General features: G+C 40.9%; 2 protein-coding genes across 2 annotated transcripts in view; both read left to right on the forward strand.

Moving 5' to 3' along the window:
* BTBD3 (BTB domain containing 3) overlaps positions 1–15538 on the forward strand; it is a 405212-nt gene that overhangs the window by 246295 nt on the left and 143379 nt on the right. The gene's annotated exons all lie outside the window — the stretch shown is intronic.
* Positions 1446–15538, forward strand: part of SPTLC3 (serine palmitoyltransferase long chain base subunit 3) — an 85918-nt gene continuing 71825 nt past the window's right edge. Inside the window, exon 1 of the mRNA XM_051614849.1 lies at positions 1446–1581. Within this exon, the coding sequence (XP_051470809.1) occupies positions 1468–1581 (114 nt within the window). The 5' untranslated portion in view covers positions 1446–1467. The remainder of the gene's footprint in view (positions 1582–15538) is intronic.

The following is a 15538-nucleotide window of genomic DNA, read 5'->3' on the forward strand; positions in this document are numbered from 1 at the left end:
CTCTGCACAGTACTGAGTGGTATGAAGTGAAGTGATATACAGAAGGAAAGATGCAGACATTTCTTTTAAACACAGTTCATTTCAGGTCTCTCTTAGACAGGGACCAAAAGTTTTCAACATACTGAAGATACCTCAATTTGCAAATCCCTTCAAAGGAGCAAATAAGTTTTAGCAATTCAACACGTGTCTAAGACAAGTTCTCAAAACTAATGCAGTGTGTTTCCCAGTGTATTCTCACAGTGGTTCATTCAGCACCTAATCTCCTGCAATCCACATACTCACGTTGTAGGCTGTTTTTTCTGTGTATCACATTTCATTGCCAAGATGACACAGTAATTTTTTCCAATTAAAACACTCCAAGTGTTTTTATTCTCCTAGCCTTTCATCCTTACTGTTTTTCAAAATTGATATTATAATGCAGCTTTCCTTTAATCTGTCTCGACATTAATTATAATTATGTTGGGAGGAAGGGTTTCTATCAAATGCTGCCAGAGATGCTTATACTTTTATGTTGTGCCACTGAAACCTGAGAATTCAGTTCAGCAAAGACAATATATGTAATTCCACAATCAGTAAATTCTTGTCTTAAAAGAAAGGATGTTTGTTAGTCCTGCTGAATAGTTTCACATGTGATTAAAGCCTGACTTGTTTTAGAACTAAATTAATCAACTTTATAAAAGTCCTTTGCTTATTAATTGTAATAGCATTTATCCCATTACTGGCCAAACTGAATTTAAAGGGACAGTTCACTCCAGTAAGCACCTGTGCAAGCACCTGTAGGATAGGTGCAAGTATTTGTTTCTAGTTCTAAAGAAAATTTCTTTTAATAATAAAATGCTTTCCATTTCCTTGTAGGGTTAATGCATTAATGCTACCTATATAAAAAGGGATTTTAAAAAAAAAAGTTTAAAAAAAAAAGTTATTCTGTTCTACTCTGCAAAATGCTACTTTTTTCAGCCAATATACTTTTAGCAAGATGAACCACGTTCAAATTTTCAAAACATTCAATTACTTCAAATGGAGTAAGTTGCCTTTACGTAGAATGTATTCAGGAGGAAATAATGTTAGTGTTCCTCACTGGGAGACATTTAAGAGGTAATGTATCTTTAAATGTCTCCGCCTCTGAATCCACCCACTTCTTGATAGCTGCAGCAGTCTTGTTGACTCATAGAAGCTGTGTTCATACAATACCCAGCAATGAGCACTGTTTTTCAGAGATTTTAAGAGTACACCTCTTGCTATGTATTTTGTGTTCTAGCTTGCAGGGGCAGAAGGTGTGTGAAAGAAACAGTTTTAAGTTTCTAAGATATTGCAAAAGATAGTTTGTCCTCTCATCCTGGAAAATCCTGACAGACCAGTTGGATACCTTTCAGGCCTTAACCAAGAAATATATCTGCTCGTCCCACTCTCTTTTTTACAGTGGAAAGACCTGAGACACCCTTAAGAACTGAGAATCTGAATAAACAGATGGCTAATCCCAATGCTGTCTGCAATGGACATCTACATCATCACCATCAGAAACAGAATAACCTCTTAAAAAGTGGAATCTATAAGAAAAATGGGATTACGAAAGGAATGAAGGTAAGGTTTAACTGTTTACCCTAATTGCCTCAATATTGAAAACAAATAGGTAGTTGCAACATTACTTATTAAGCTAGTTTTATGGCGGTCTTGGTCTCCATTGAATAGGTTGTATGGATTAGGCTTGTGTGCTGCATTTTATAGTCTTGGGACCTGAAGCTGCTTTTTTTTCTTCTGTCATCCTAAACTCCAGTGAGAGTGGTGAATGCTGTTGGTCGCATGGACTAAATGGCCTCTAGTTTATATCAAACTCAACCAACACATGCATGCTGAAACTCAAAAAGTGGTGAGCTTGAATTTGTGATTTATTAGTCACTAATGGAAAGGTGTTTAATCAGCTTTGAAGTGTGTGTAGAGTGGTTTTTAAACAGTGATTTATTGCTGTACAAGTATAAATGTAGGCAGAGGAAGCTGTATTTCTTAATGTTTACATTTCTGCAAGGTTGGTTTAACTGATGCCTGCACATTACTGATCCCTGCTTTCCAGCCCTGTACTGCTTTAAATCCAAGTTGGTTTGCTTACTATTTTCTCAAGCTGTTCTCTTTGAAACCAGCACTTCTCATTTATGTGAATGTTTTGTAGAACTGTTGGCATGTAACATCCTAAAGAATGCACCACAAAACCAAAGTTCTTTTGCTAAAAGAACACAAATCTTAAATGTTGTCTGCCTGTGATACCTATCCTGACTGGCAACGTGCTGTCTGCCTTGAAGTCTCCTAATTCTGGATCTTGATGTGACTAGTAAAAAAACAAACAAACAAAACACATTAATCTTGTAGTGACTAGAAAAAGGGTGGCTTTCTAGCCACAGTGTGATGGTGAGAGAGAGATGGAGAAGGTTGCTTTGGAGCCTGAATGCTCACCTGATCATCTCTGTTGAAGCTTTAGCCAACAAGTGTGGTTTTACAAATAAACTGCTATCTTATATCTTTCTCTAAGTGGGACTCTCACACACCTTGCAGTCTAATGAAGGCACACCCAGTGTGATGCTTAATGATTGTCTGGCTTTAGGTGTTTCCCTTGGTATGGGTGTTTCCCAATCATTGGCTTGTGTAGGATGAGGAGAGCAAAAATGCTTGTGCAATGACTGAAAAAGTCTTTCTTGGGAATTGCTTCCAGAAAATTAATCTAGCATACTTCTATACATCACATATATTTCCTCATCATTTTATATATTAGCTATTTGCCACAGTGATGTCTGAAATACTTGCTTTGAGTGGCAAATTTTAAGGGCCAAGCCTTGCCATTCAGTTATTGTTAACCTGCTGTGAGTGGTTTTGAAAGCAGTAGATTCCCAGGAGGGGATTAATTAGGATTTCCTCCTTAATAGAAAAGAGATGGCTAGAGAAGTAAAGTAGAATTTTACTGAGGGTGAGCAAAAAGGAAATAAAGAGTGGCCTGAAAGGAGTGGCAAAGAAAGTAAAGAAATCTTAGTAAATGTACCTGCTAGATTCCTGAAGTCTTGCAAGCACAGTATGGTTAGAGGGAAGGGGTTTACCCTGCCATGTGACATGTGAAAGAAGCACTGAACCACTGGTAAATACCATCTGTGTCTGAGGAAGTGGTGAAAAAGTGAAACCTTGGAAAGTTCAGGACGCTTATCAAGGGCAAATTTGGTAAATCCAGGTCTAACATTGTGTTCCAAATTACATTCTGTTTCCCTTCTCTTCCTGCTTCAAACACAGATTGGGAAAGAAGGAAACAATAACAGACAAGAGTCCTGTATGAACTAGGAATCTCATTCCTGGTAGGAATCTTCCCATTCCTGTCTGGTCTGTTTCCCCGCCCCAGCTGCCTCACCCTGTTCAGTACTTATGCTTCATCCTATTTTACAGGAACAGATACAGCTCCTTCCTACCTGATCTGTTTACATGGTTTGCTGCTGTAGGTGTTCGACTTCACACAGTCTTCCAGTGTGTTTATATTTGCACCTTGATGAGGTGTGCTTCCCACTTTACAGCTGAGATCTGAGGAGCAGGGAATATTGCAGCTAGGTGCACAAGAAAGCCTGTGCAGGAACCAGATCGGGGTTTGTCAGTACTCCAGTCGTCCTCCCCTTTCTTCCTCTGCTGCTTTTTCCACCTTGCCCTGATTTTCCGTAACATCCTGACACACACACTCACATGTATGTATTTTACTATATTTTATTTTACAGTAAATTAATTCACCATTAAACACTGTACATAGGAGGGGAAATACAGTGCTAAAATACTCAGGGGATATGACTGATGATGCTCATTCTAGCGCTTGAGACTTGTGGTAGTTTTTAAAATCCTGGGATTAGTTGCAGCTGTGTTACTTTGAAAGGAGGAGGGAAAGAAGATGTGTTCTGATTTGAGAGGCAACTGTTGGTGCAGAGGCTGTAGCAAGGGCATGGCAGAATGAAGGCTTCTAAGCCAGGAATATGCGGCAATAATTTTACACAATTGACTGACTGGAACATCAGGCTTTGCAGAAATCGGCTCCATAGACCTTTTTTTTTTTCTAAGGAGCCCACAGAAAGCACTGGTTTCAGCAAATGCTGGCCTTGGAAACACTGATTTTGAAAACACTGGCTCAGGAGCAAGGCCTTTTTTACCTTAATGATATAAGAACGTTTTATGTGTCTCTCTGTGCATGACAGAAATAAAGAAGGAATTCTGAGACAGTAAAATCTCCGAGTTTCAGAATAAAGGATTTTGTTTAGTGGATTGGGGAAGGTGATTGGGGATGATCAAATGTGGGGGAGTAGCAAGGCTGTCTTTGCTTCTAGATCTGTGGCATGCAAAGTACAGGAAAGGAGGTAGCTGAGTGATAAAGAAGCAATTAAGCATCCTGCCAGAAGAGAAGCTGTTGCTTTTAGGGAAGAGATATAACACTTCGGGACGAGATGGCTTGTTTGAATAGCTTCTCTCATTATTTAAATCTGACTCACTCAGTTCTAGCTGATAGCACAGACTCTCCTGTAGCAATAGACACCAGGCCTAACCACATCTCCATAACCATGCTGCATCTTTGCATTCATCGGAAGTTGGGCCACAGTAAGACCTAAGTTTTGGGAGGTGGGTTGTAGGCCATGTCTTTGACCTAATTAGTGCTTATAACACAGGTTCTTCCAGAACCTGTAGACTGGGCTTGCCTTTATCCAAAGCACAACTCAATAGCTAACCTGTTTATTTGTGTAACTATAGTAGCCAGGAGAAGGTATTTTCCTCGTGATGGCTTCTTTTGCCATTATATTTATATTAATTGGGTGTCAATTGTAGGGAACAGTGTATTTCTAAAACAACAAATAAGTTTTATCCAGCGGAAAAGTTTTTCCTGCAGTTCAAATGCAATAATTTTATTTCTTTGATCATTTCTTTGGATGCCTTAGAGAGCCTCCAAGATAGTATAAAGCACTGTTGAGGCCTCACCTTGAGTATTGTGTACAGTTCTGGGCCCCTCAGTTCAAGAAGGATATTGAGGTGCTGGATCGGGTCCAGAGGAGAGCAACAAGGCTGGTGAAAGAACTAGAGGGAGAGTCTTACAGGGATAGGCTAAGGGAGCTGGGATTGTTTAGCCTGGAGAAGAGGAGACTCAGGGGGGACCTTATCACACTCTTCAACTACCTGAAGGGAGGTTGTAGTCAGGTAGGGGCTGGGGTTTTTTTCCAGGCAACTAGCAACAAGAGAAGAGGGCATGGCCTCAAGCTGTTCCAGGGGAGGTTTAGGTTGGACATTAGGAAGTACTTCCTCATGGAGTGAATGATTAAACTTTGGAATGGAATTCCCAGGGAAGTGGTGGCACTGTCCCCAAATGTGTTCAAGGAAAGGCTGGATGTGGCACTTAGTGCCATGGTCTACCCAATGTGGTGGTGTTAGGTCATAGGCTGGACTTGATGATCCTAAAGGTCTTTTCCAGCCTTGGTGATTCTGATTCTGAAAGCTATCTGCAAATTTGTTTTTTTCCCTTCTGCACTGAGAATGGAAGTATCTTGGAAGAAACTTGCAGTGAAGACTACAGCCTTTTCTAGGGTTTTCAATCTCCTTTCTGAAAGTGAAAAAGAGCCCAGGATGAGGTCAAAACCCAGTAACGTCTGCCCCACTTATTTGATAGCCCAAAAATGTGATAGCCTCTGGCATTTGGGGGCTCTAAAATTCAGAAGCTAGTTAAATTTACCCTCTGCCCTGTGACGTCTGAACCTCCTCCTAATTGTTCTGCTCCACTATTGATTCAATATTCCAGAGCCAGTCTCAGTCCCATCCATGCTTTTCGCTCCTTGTTTTTCTTCTTTTCTGCACTGTAATGTCACTGACTCTCCACAGTGAAGACCTTAAAGAAAACATTAATTGTTTAAAAAGAAAGTCATTAGAGGAATAGGCCTTGCAACTGTTCTCAGGGGAATCATTTTCTTGTCTATGTTGTAAATGGCCCCTGTAATTTCTTTGTGCTCTGTCGTCTCACATGTGTAATATAGCACTTACTTCATGTGTTTTCTACAATAGTTAGTGTAACTGGGGAATTCTGGATACAAACTCAATATAAATGTTAACAAGTCCTGCAGGGAAAAAATAAGCTAATTCCCACAATTAGAGTCATGCTATAAGGCTTATTAATAAGACAAGATAAAGGAGGGAGGATTAAGGCTAATCAGATTTCAGCCTTTCATAGAATCATAGAATCATAGAATCTCAGGGGTCGGAAGGGACCTCGAAAGATCATCTAGTCCAACCCCCCCTGCTAGAGCAGGGTCACCTAGACCAGATGTTTGCAGCCTCAGCTGTGCAACCATAATGATCTACCAACAGAATATTTTTTTCCTGAAATAGCTTGATTTTTTTGTTGTGACTTTTACTAATAACAAACTGAAAGGGGACTTCATTGGACCATGCCTGTTTCACCTGCAGCACCTAAGCCTTTTGGACCTTTTCCACTTTGTGTGTATTAGTGGAAAGTGCAATCCCCAAAAGTCCTCTGGGTTCCATAGCTGTAGAGACAACAGCAAGATACTAAGAATTGTTTTCCAGTCAGAGTTCTTTACCAATTTCTACACTTGTTGCTTCAGCTGCACCACAGGCATGACCTCCTCACTCTAAATTCCTGTCTCCTCTTCTTCTTGGTTTCAAGTCCCAGAAATTCTTTGCTTTGCACCAGCACTGTCAGCTAATAATCACAGGTCTCAGATCCACACCCATGTTTCTGTCATCTACCCTGCTATGTGATGAGCTCAATGCATTGGAAGCAGGAAATGTAGAAGACTGAGATGTGACCGGTGTGAAAGCACATGTAACAGTCAATGACTCTTGTAGCAGTCTTTCAAGTTTGTTGCATGAGACTTCTCATGCAAGGCTAGAGGTTTCTCAGCACAGTATGTGCATTTCTAGTAAGGCTAGAGTCACTACCTTGTTAAGACCTGAAAATCTCTAAATTCAGGCAATTAAAATTTGGAAATTTAAGCAGGAACAAATACAACATGTATTGATTTGCTTTGGCTTAAAATACTTAACATGCCAGGTGTTTTAGGAAAACCTCCTCTTAGCACAAGAACGCTTCATCCTTGTACTTACGGAAGCAAGTAAATGTATTGGGAGCCTGGTTTAGCTAACCAGATAACCCCTGGTTGAGCTCCAGTGCAAAAAAGCAGTGTGCAAGAGGTAGAAGCAGGAATGGACTATAAAAGAAGAATTTTGAAATGTTGCCAGGGGCATGTAGGGATGGTGTTAGGAAAGTCAGAGCTCACCTGGAGTAAAAATCTGCAAGAGACATCAAGGGAAGCAAGAAGAGCTTTTACTGCTACATTAGTAACAAATGGATAAACATGGAAAATGTGGCCCACTGCTGAATGTGGTGGGTGACTTAGTGACTGCAGGTGTAGGTAAGGCTGCGGTACTCCATGCTTTCTTTGCCTCAGTTTTCACCAAGAAAATCTTCCAAGCCCCTGTGTCATCAAACTACCAGTAGTGGAAGAAGACTGAGTCATGGATCTCTTCAGAAATCTCAACCCATGCAAGCACATGGGACCGGAAGAGCAGCATCCAACTGTGCTTGATGATGCCATAGTGTTATCAAACGTGATCATCTTTGGAAGGTCATGGATAAAAAAGATGATCCCTGGTAATTTAAAAAAGGCAGATGTTTCACCTGTCTTCAAAAGATAGATCTTCTCTAGAGAGGATTGTTTCTGAGACCATAGAGAGGAAAGTGATTGGAAATAGCAAGCATGAATGTACCAAAGATAAATGATGTGTGACTGACTAGTTGTCTTCTATGATGAAGTGACTGGATTTGTGAATGAGGGAAAAGTGATGGATGTCATCTACCTTGACTTTAGCCATACTGTCCTCGTATGCTACATGAGACATTACGGTCCTGACTATATGGGTTAATAACTGACTGGAACATCAGGCTCAAAGGGTAGTGGTTAATGGTTTATACTTTGCCTGGAGACTGGAGTGGTTTCATATATGAGGGGGAAAAAAATTCAAGATGCAAATAACAGCACTGGGACATGTTGCTCTCAAGTGTCCATCATGGAGGCTTTCAGGACCCATCTGGGAAAATCCACAAGCACCCTGCTGGGAATTTGGCGTTGACCTGCCCTTGAACGTGAGGATGAACCAGAGAGCAGCTGAAGGCCCATCCAGTCTAAGCAAGTCTGTGACCCTTTAGTGTAAGGAGGCAGCATTTCTGTGTTAGCTGCAGTGATCTAGAAATAGACAGAATTGATGCAGAACCCCAGTGGGGCTTCTGTGGGTAATTACCTGGCAAGCAGCTTGTTTTTTATTCAGTAGAGATACATAGGAAAAGAAAGCCATTAAGCGGCTAGTCCCATTGCATGTCTACTTATGTCCCCTCACCATGAGAATTAATACCTTTGCAAGCTGTAAGTCACAGTCTAGCTTTCAGAAACAAGGTAATATGCATTTTTCTACCTGCTATGTTGGCAAGAGACATAGCTGGCTGCATTCCATTGTAGAAGCAAGCTCATTAATATAATGGGCAGAATTATAATATAATTGCTGCTTAGGGACTGTCTGGGTCTCTGTGTGTGCTGGCATGGGCAGGATGCAGAAACAGTGGCAAAATCATGGGTGAAATGCAAAGAGCAAATTTACTTTTGTTACCTCTCCAGCCAGGGGATCCCCGAAGCAGCATAAAGTCAGATGTATGCAAGCAGAGATACAGGCACCATGGAGCTCAGTCCATGCTAGAGAATCACCAAGCCTACTGTTTTCATCTGTGTTTCAGGGATTCACACAGGCATAGTTTACCACTGTGCTTTGATCTCACCCACAGCAGGGCAGGAATCTCAAGTGTGTTTAACAGGGTGCCTCTAAGTCTACCACATTCTATCAGAACTCAGATGTTCTACTTGTCTGGCACACAAGGGACATCTCAGCTGCAGGTCAATTGAGCATGTTTGTAATCCTCCCTGCCAATCTCCCGTTATTTTCCCACATTCCACCCCCTTGCATAAAGAACCACTTCTGCTGGGCTGGCAAAGCTGGAGGTGTCCATTTCAGCTTGTGGGGTGTACAGCAAGGTATTTTACAGAGGCACCTAATAGAAAAAGGAACAAACAGAACTCTACAATAATGCTTTGAATCAGATGTTCCGCTCATCCTATTGGGAAATTAAATCACTTGGCCAGTAATGCACCATCAATAGATTGTTTAATTTGATGCATTAAGTCCTGGAGATGTTGAATGACATCCTCTCCACTGGCTGACTCATAAGTTATGTTGAAGCAGCACATGCCTTCCAAATCAGAGGAGTGTTCACAGTGTCAAAGGAGATAGTCCACTGTCCATCAATTTTGTAATGTTCCTTGGCATACAGCCATTACTACTGGGAAAACAAAACAACTAAGAGGAGCATTAATATCAAAAGCACTAAGCATAGCAGCATTCTGTAATATAGCTCTGGGCTTGGCACCATAATGAAACATGCTGTTCAAAGATCTACAGCTGTTAACCCTCTCTTACTACAAAAAGCAGATGAGTTAGTTACAGTAGAGGTCAACCAAATCCAAATATTTACACCTTGACCTCACACAAACATATCCAGGGCAAGTGCCTGTAGTACAAGACTGTAAAACATCACAAGTCAAGCTGTGAAAATGGAGAGAAACACCAGTGTCATCTCCTTCAAGTAATGTTTTCTCCAGCTCCTTCAATTAGTATCACTCTGGGTTTAACCTGATGTGGGCTAATTACCCACACAGATGGAAGAGATATGTCTTGCACTTTTCCAGATTCAATTTCAACTCCATGTTGGGTTTGTGACACCAATAACACTGTCCTAATGCTTCCTCCTCTAGATAAGGCACAGATTCGTTGAAGATATCTGAAATACAAGGACTCAAGAATCTGATAACAGTAGAGGATGTGAAATGAGAAGTTGGGGTACAGAACCATATGGCATTCTCAGGAGTTGTTATGTGAATCTTCACATCTAGACTAGTAGGTTGTGGTCACGCGATGGTGTTTGTCAATGTAAACAATTCCATTTCCCATTTAGTTTGTATTTTGGGCGAGATAGCATGTTTTGTACTGGAGGTGTTGTAATACAATCATAGGGTGTTTGTGCATATTCCAGCTATTTAACAAAAAACCAAACTGCTTTAGTAAGATGTGAAGTCCAATGTTGTAACGTTTTAGTACTGGTTAGCTTTTTCAATTGTTCCTTCAACGTCCCAATTATTCTTTCAATCACACCTTTAACTTGGGCATGGTAGGAAACATAGCATATTCAATCTAACCCTAGCCCCTAAGGCCTATCTTGGACATGATGTCTCCTTGGTCACTTTGGATTTGTTGAGGAGGTCTGTATTGATGAATGAGTTGTTCTAATGCTTCAGTCCTGTTATATTGATTAGCATATTTGGTGGTTTAGAAAAAAACCAACTCTTAACACTGTATTCACAGCAGCAAATGTGTCAGCATCCCCTCATCAGGGAGAGAGGGCCCATGTTATGGACCTGCCAGGTATTCAAGTCCCACTGACCCCATTTTGTCTTTCCCCATGGCCTACATCATGCCCTTAAATATAGCTGCATACAGATAGTACAGTTATTTGCACATGCTTTATAAATAAGTAGTGGCTATTGAAAAGAAAGCATTAGGCAGATCTGTCACCACCTTCCAGAGTTGTACATTTTTCCTGTTTTTTTTTTTTTTTTGTTATAACAGTAACCATGTCTGGTACTGTAACTGCAGGTGGGAGTTGACTTTATTCAATTCTCTGTAATCTGCAGTCATTCTCCAAGTAACATCTGGTTTTCAAACAGGCCAAATAGGATTATTAAAAAGTAGTCATGGTTTCCTTAATGATTCCCACTTGTTGAAGTGATTGAATGGTGTGAGTAATTTCCTCCTTCTCCCTGGCATACAATATGGTTTTCCAGTTACCACCTCAGCAGGCATGGGCAGCACAACAGAATTCCACTTTGGGAATCCATGCAAGACCATTACAGATCAAGGAACAAATCCTGCTGGTTAAGTCCTGAAGCAGAAGTGACCATTTGCTGTTTCAACTGTCCTGCCAACACATCATTACCCAAGATATATTCTTTAACTTGGGCAATTAGCACCGTCATGGTAATTTGAGGGGCATTTTCTATTGTTAAGGTAACCTTAGCTCAGAGGGCAGGGGTTGGATTTCTCCTCTAATCCACAGATGTGTGATGTGGCTTCTTTATTGTTAATATTGCTACATAATACAGTAACCTCAGCTCCAGCATCCACCAGAGCTAACACATGTAAAATCCCCCCAGACCACCACTTTAGAGCTAAAGGAGCACAGGGGCATCTGTCTCCTTATGCATGAGGCTACAGTGGCAGCAAATTGGGGAGGACCTGCCAGACCTTTTCTGCTGTTTTGAAACTTGCCAAGTCTTAACATTTTGCCTTGAGGTGGCAGCAAGGGTGGAATGTGGGCACAGAGTTGGTGGTGGGGTCACAGGCAGTCAGCTTATTTGTGGAGGCACTAACTTTTGCCATTGATGAAACATTTCTGATGTTGCAATTCCATATATTTTGGATTGTGAGACACCAGCTTGTAAAAGATCATTCCACATTTGTTTCCTCATCAGCCCTGATGTAACTCCTTTCTAATTTGCCAGCTTTCTTTTATTCACCACCTGCACAGTTGATCCTGATGCTATAGCCCCTGTTACCCTCAAGGTATTTGCTAGGGTGCCTACATTACCCATAGCCATTGTGACTGCTGGTATAATCAAGGGTTTTAGTGAGGCAGGCACTCTTCTCAAAAGCTGCATTATGACAGTCCTTGCTACTACACTGTCTGGATTGAATCCCATAATCAGCACATGAGCCATTGCTGTAATCATAACATTCCCAGGCACATCAGAATAAGGTGATAAGCACTACAGCAAGTACCAAAAGCAAAAAGCAGCCCTTAACAAGATCTAGGCTCTAACATACAGTATTGCAAGCAGAGAAGCCTGCTGATTAACACCCTAACAACTATAAATTCAATGTAGCACATTCCAATCAAATCTATCATTATTTTTTTGGAACCCTTTGTGTGCCACATTAGATGCCAAAAAAGGACTCTTGATTTAACCCCAGCCAGCAACCAAGCACCACAGATTGGCTCATTCACTCTGCCATGTATTAGCAATATGCACTATCATCTGTTCTAGCGTCTTGCAGCCCATGGCACTGCGCTGCCTGAGTAGTAATTACTTCTTGCATTATCTTTGCATATTGTGAAGTTCCAACTTCATTTTCCAACTCCCTCATTTTACTCCATAATGCAACAACTTTATGGCCAAGAGCGCTAAGACCAATAACTAGTAACTGTTCCAGTACCCCTGCTAACTTGCAAGAACAATCTGGTGCCCATGGTAATCCACACACAGCTGGTTCTATTGTTTGGGGACTAACCATTGCTCCATCATCTCTTCCAGTGCTCAGTACTGGCCCATCCTGGAATACAGAGTTGCTGTTGTGACCTCCCCAGTCCCTGACGTTTTACCAGAGGTGGCATGGCTGTTCCTGGATCCTGCCAACTACACCAAACATGCGAGTCAGAGAAGGCAGAACACAGGCACAAACACAAAACCACACATGAAATTAAAAGAGTAAATTTATTTTCATTATCTCTCCAACCAGGGGAAGCAGCACCCAGGCAGATATATGCAAACAGGGATGTAGGCACCACAGAGCTCGGTGCATGCTAGAGAGTCACCAAACCTGCTGTTTTCACCTTTGTTTCAGGGATTCACACAGGCATAGTTTACCACTGTGCTTTGATTTCATGCACAGCAGGGCAGGCATCTCAAGTGTGTTTGACAGGGTGCCTCTATCACAGCCTTATTGAAACATGGATGTTCTACTCACCTGGCACACAAGGCTAAACAGCAGTTAAGATAATATATGTTTTGTTCTACATCTCAGCTGTAGGTCTCTTGAGTATGTTTATAATCTCCTTGCCAATCTCCTGTTACTTTCTCATCGTTTCTATAGAACCAGACTTCTCACCAGAATAGGGGCTAACATCATGCTGGTGGTGATTCAAATCCTGTTTTACAGGACAACCATAAAGAGCCCTTCGTTTATCATGAGATGCAGTTCTGTGTCTGCTGCCAGCAGACATAGGAACTCTCTCATGGATTTATTTTTTTTTAATTAACTTTCACTCTGGCTAGGACTGTGACATTAACCAGTAAATCAGGACAGTAAATTTCCCTACAATGACCTGTGGCTCAGCCAGAGACTTTCTACAGTTTCTGGCAGGAGTTTTCCACAGAAAACATTTTTAGAAAGCAAACAAGCCAGAAGTTTTGTGAAATTATTGTCCAAGAGAGTTGTCATTGTGAGATAGATGTTGAACTGGAAAGAAAAACATCATTTAAGGAGAAGTGCAAGCAGCAGGAACTAACAGTGTTGTGTGCCAGAGTGAAGAGGAGCTGGGTCATTTTGCACTTTAGGATATACTAATACAGCTAGATAGCTAAAGCATTCAGTGAGATACCTTTAATATAAAACTACAGGGTGAAGAGCTGAATTTCCAGAGCAGATACCATCTATGTGCACTCTTCTGTTCATGACAAAGTAACCTTTAACCTGTTCTGGCCAGATGACTTTCTCCTTCCCAAAGTATTTTAAATTTGTCAGAGAACATCCAGTGTAGATGTGACACAGTAAAACCTTGTCTGTTCTTCTGATCATCTCAGTCTTTCTGGAAATCATTCAGCTGTATCCTTTCCTTTGTCCATTTGGCCAAGCACAGGCCTTGGCTTGTGCTCTGTATTTCCCCCTCTTCCAAAAAATCTGTTTCCTTCCTCAGCCTACCAAAAAGTGAGGATTTATTCACTTAGCAATAGGAATATGAAAAGACAAGTTTGTGGTGAGGAGCTGAGACTAGTACCCATTTCAGCTGACATCATGCTGCACTCTGCTTCCTCCAGGAACTTCCATTTGAATTTCTGCTTCCATGGCTGCTGATGATTCATGTGATCTGAAAAGCCACCATACATCCCTCTCTGTGACTTACATGTAGCTGTCTGAGACTTCAACCTGGCTAATCTTCTCATGCTTGGAAAGCTGTCAGCCTACACATGGAATCACAGCAGCCGTTTGTGCATTCTTGAGCTTCTTGGGTTTGTTCTGCAAGAGCGTGCCTCAGTTTGTCCCTGGATTTCAATTTCCTGCTCATTCCTCATGTCTCCACAAAACTTTGTCTTTGTCTTCTGAAATGAACATTTCTCCCTTTGTGGTCCCCAGGCTACACTTCCTGAAAGTAAAAGTAGCTGAAATCAGGAATCTGAGCACACTGTTGTGGGGGTATGTGTAAAGATCACCCCAGGCACTGGCTGGAGAGGACAGGATACTGATGTTTCTACCCAGTCCTAGCAGCCACATGTCAGTGACTGTAAGGGTTTAGATGGGAAACTTGGAGGTCAGGGAATACAACTTGAGAATAAATTTAAGACTGCCTGGGCACCTGCTGATCAGCCTCGAAGTTCCAGGTGATAGACAGATACCAGCATCAAATGATGAAACATTCCAATGCAAACAAGCTTTTGTTGATTTGTTGAAAGCATTTCCTGGTAAAAAAAAAAAAAATTAAAAAAATTGAAAAAATGGAAAAATCTGTGTTTTCCCAGATTTTTTAAGTGATATCCATGAAAGTTCATGAATTGGAGCTTTTTCCAGCAATCTTTTGACATCAGGCATGCTCAAGGGGAATATTTTGCTTTGTCTCTGGCACAAAAAAGTGTGCATGTGTTTTGACATAGTATCTTCTTTATATAAGGCATTGCTCTCCTGTGCAATTTTTTCCTTGCATCATTGCTATATAAACAGCTTTTTTGTTTGCATATGTGGGTGGTAAAATTATTTGGGAGGTTCTAGCAGGTACCAGGGTGTGCTAATTCCAAAGGAGGAAATCTTCATGGTTTTTTGTTGCTTTTGTATTGATCACTATTTTGATGCAACCTCCACCCCTTTTCCTCTCTTTTAATTAGTTATGCTTCAACTATGGGCCACCACCCTCCATTTTTTTTAATTTGCTTTAGGTTACAAAAGAACAAATAGTGAGATTTTATCAGCCTTTAAGTACCAGATTGGTGCATCTGTGACTGAATATATAAGGGATATTACAATGTAGGCTCTTCTTTCTCTGTGTGTACAGTCCATTTTCATCTCAGGTTAAGAACTATAAAATTACTTTATCAAATCATCTAGGAAAAATCTCACTTGAGTGGGACTTGCCTATTAGTAATTTTTGGCTTTCAATACATTTCAATACATTTTTAACTGTATTTCTTCAAGTTGAACTCAGAACATTTGATTCTAAAATCTAATTCTTACCTATAACTAAGCAGGAACAAGTACAGATTCCAAAACAAAAATAAGCATTTGCCAAAATCTACACCCTTTAAAGAAAAAAAGTTAACATTTTTGCTCTTCGTTCTGTGACAAATAAGCTGTTGATATTTGCTAGGACTAAGTGCTTGTTCTTAAA

Source organism: Apus apus, chromosome 3 (assembly GCF_020740795.1).
Source record: "Apus apus isolate bApuApu2 chromosome 3, bApuApu2.pri.cur, whole genome shotgun sequence".
NCBI lineage: Eukaryota > Metazoa > Chordata > Aves > Apodiformes > Apodidae > Apus > Apus apus.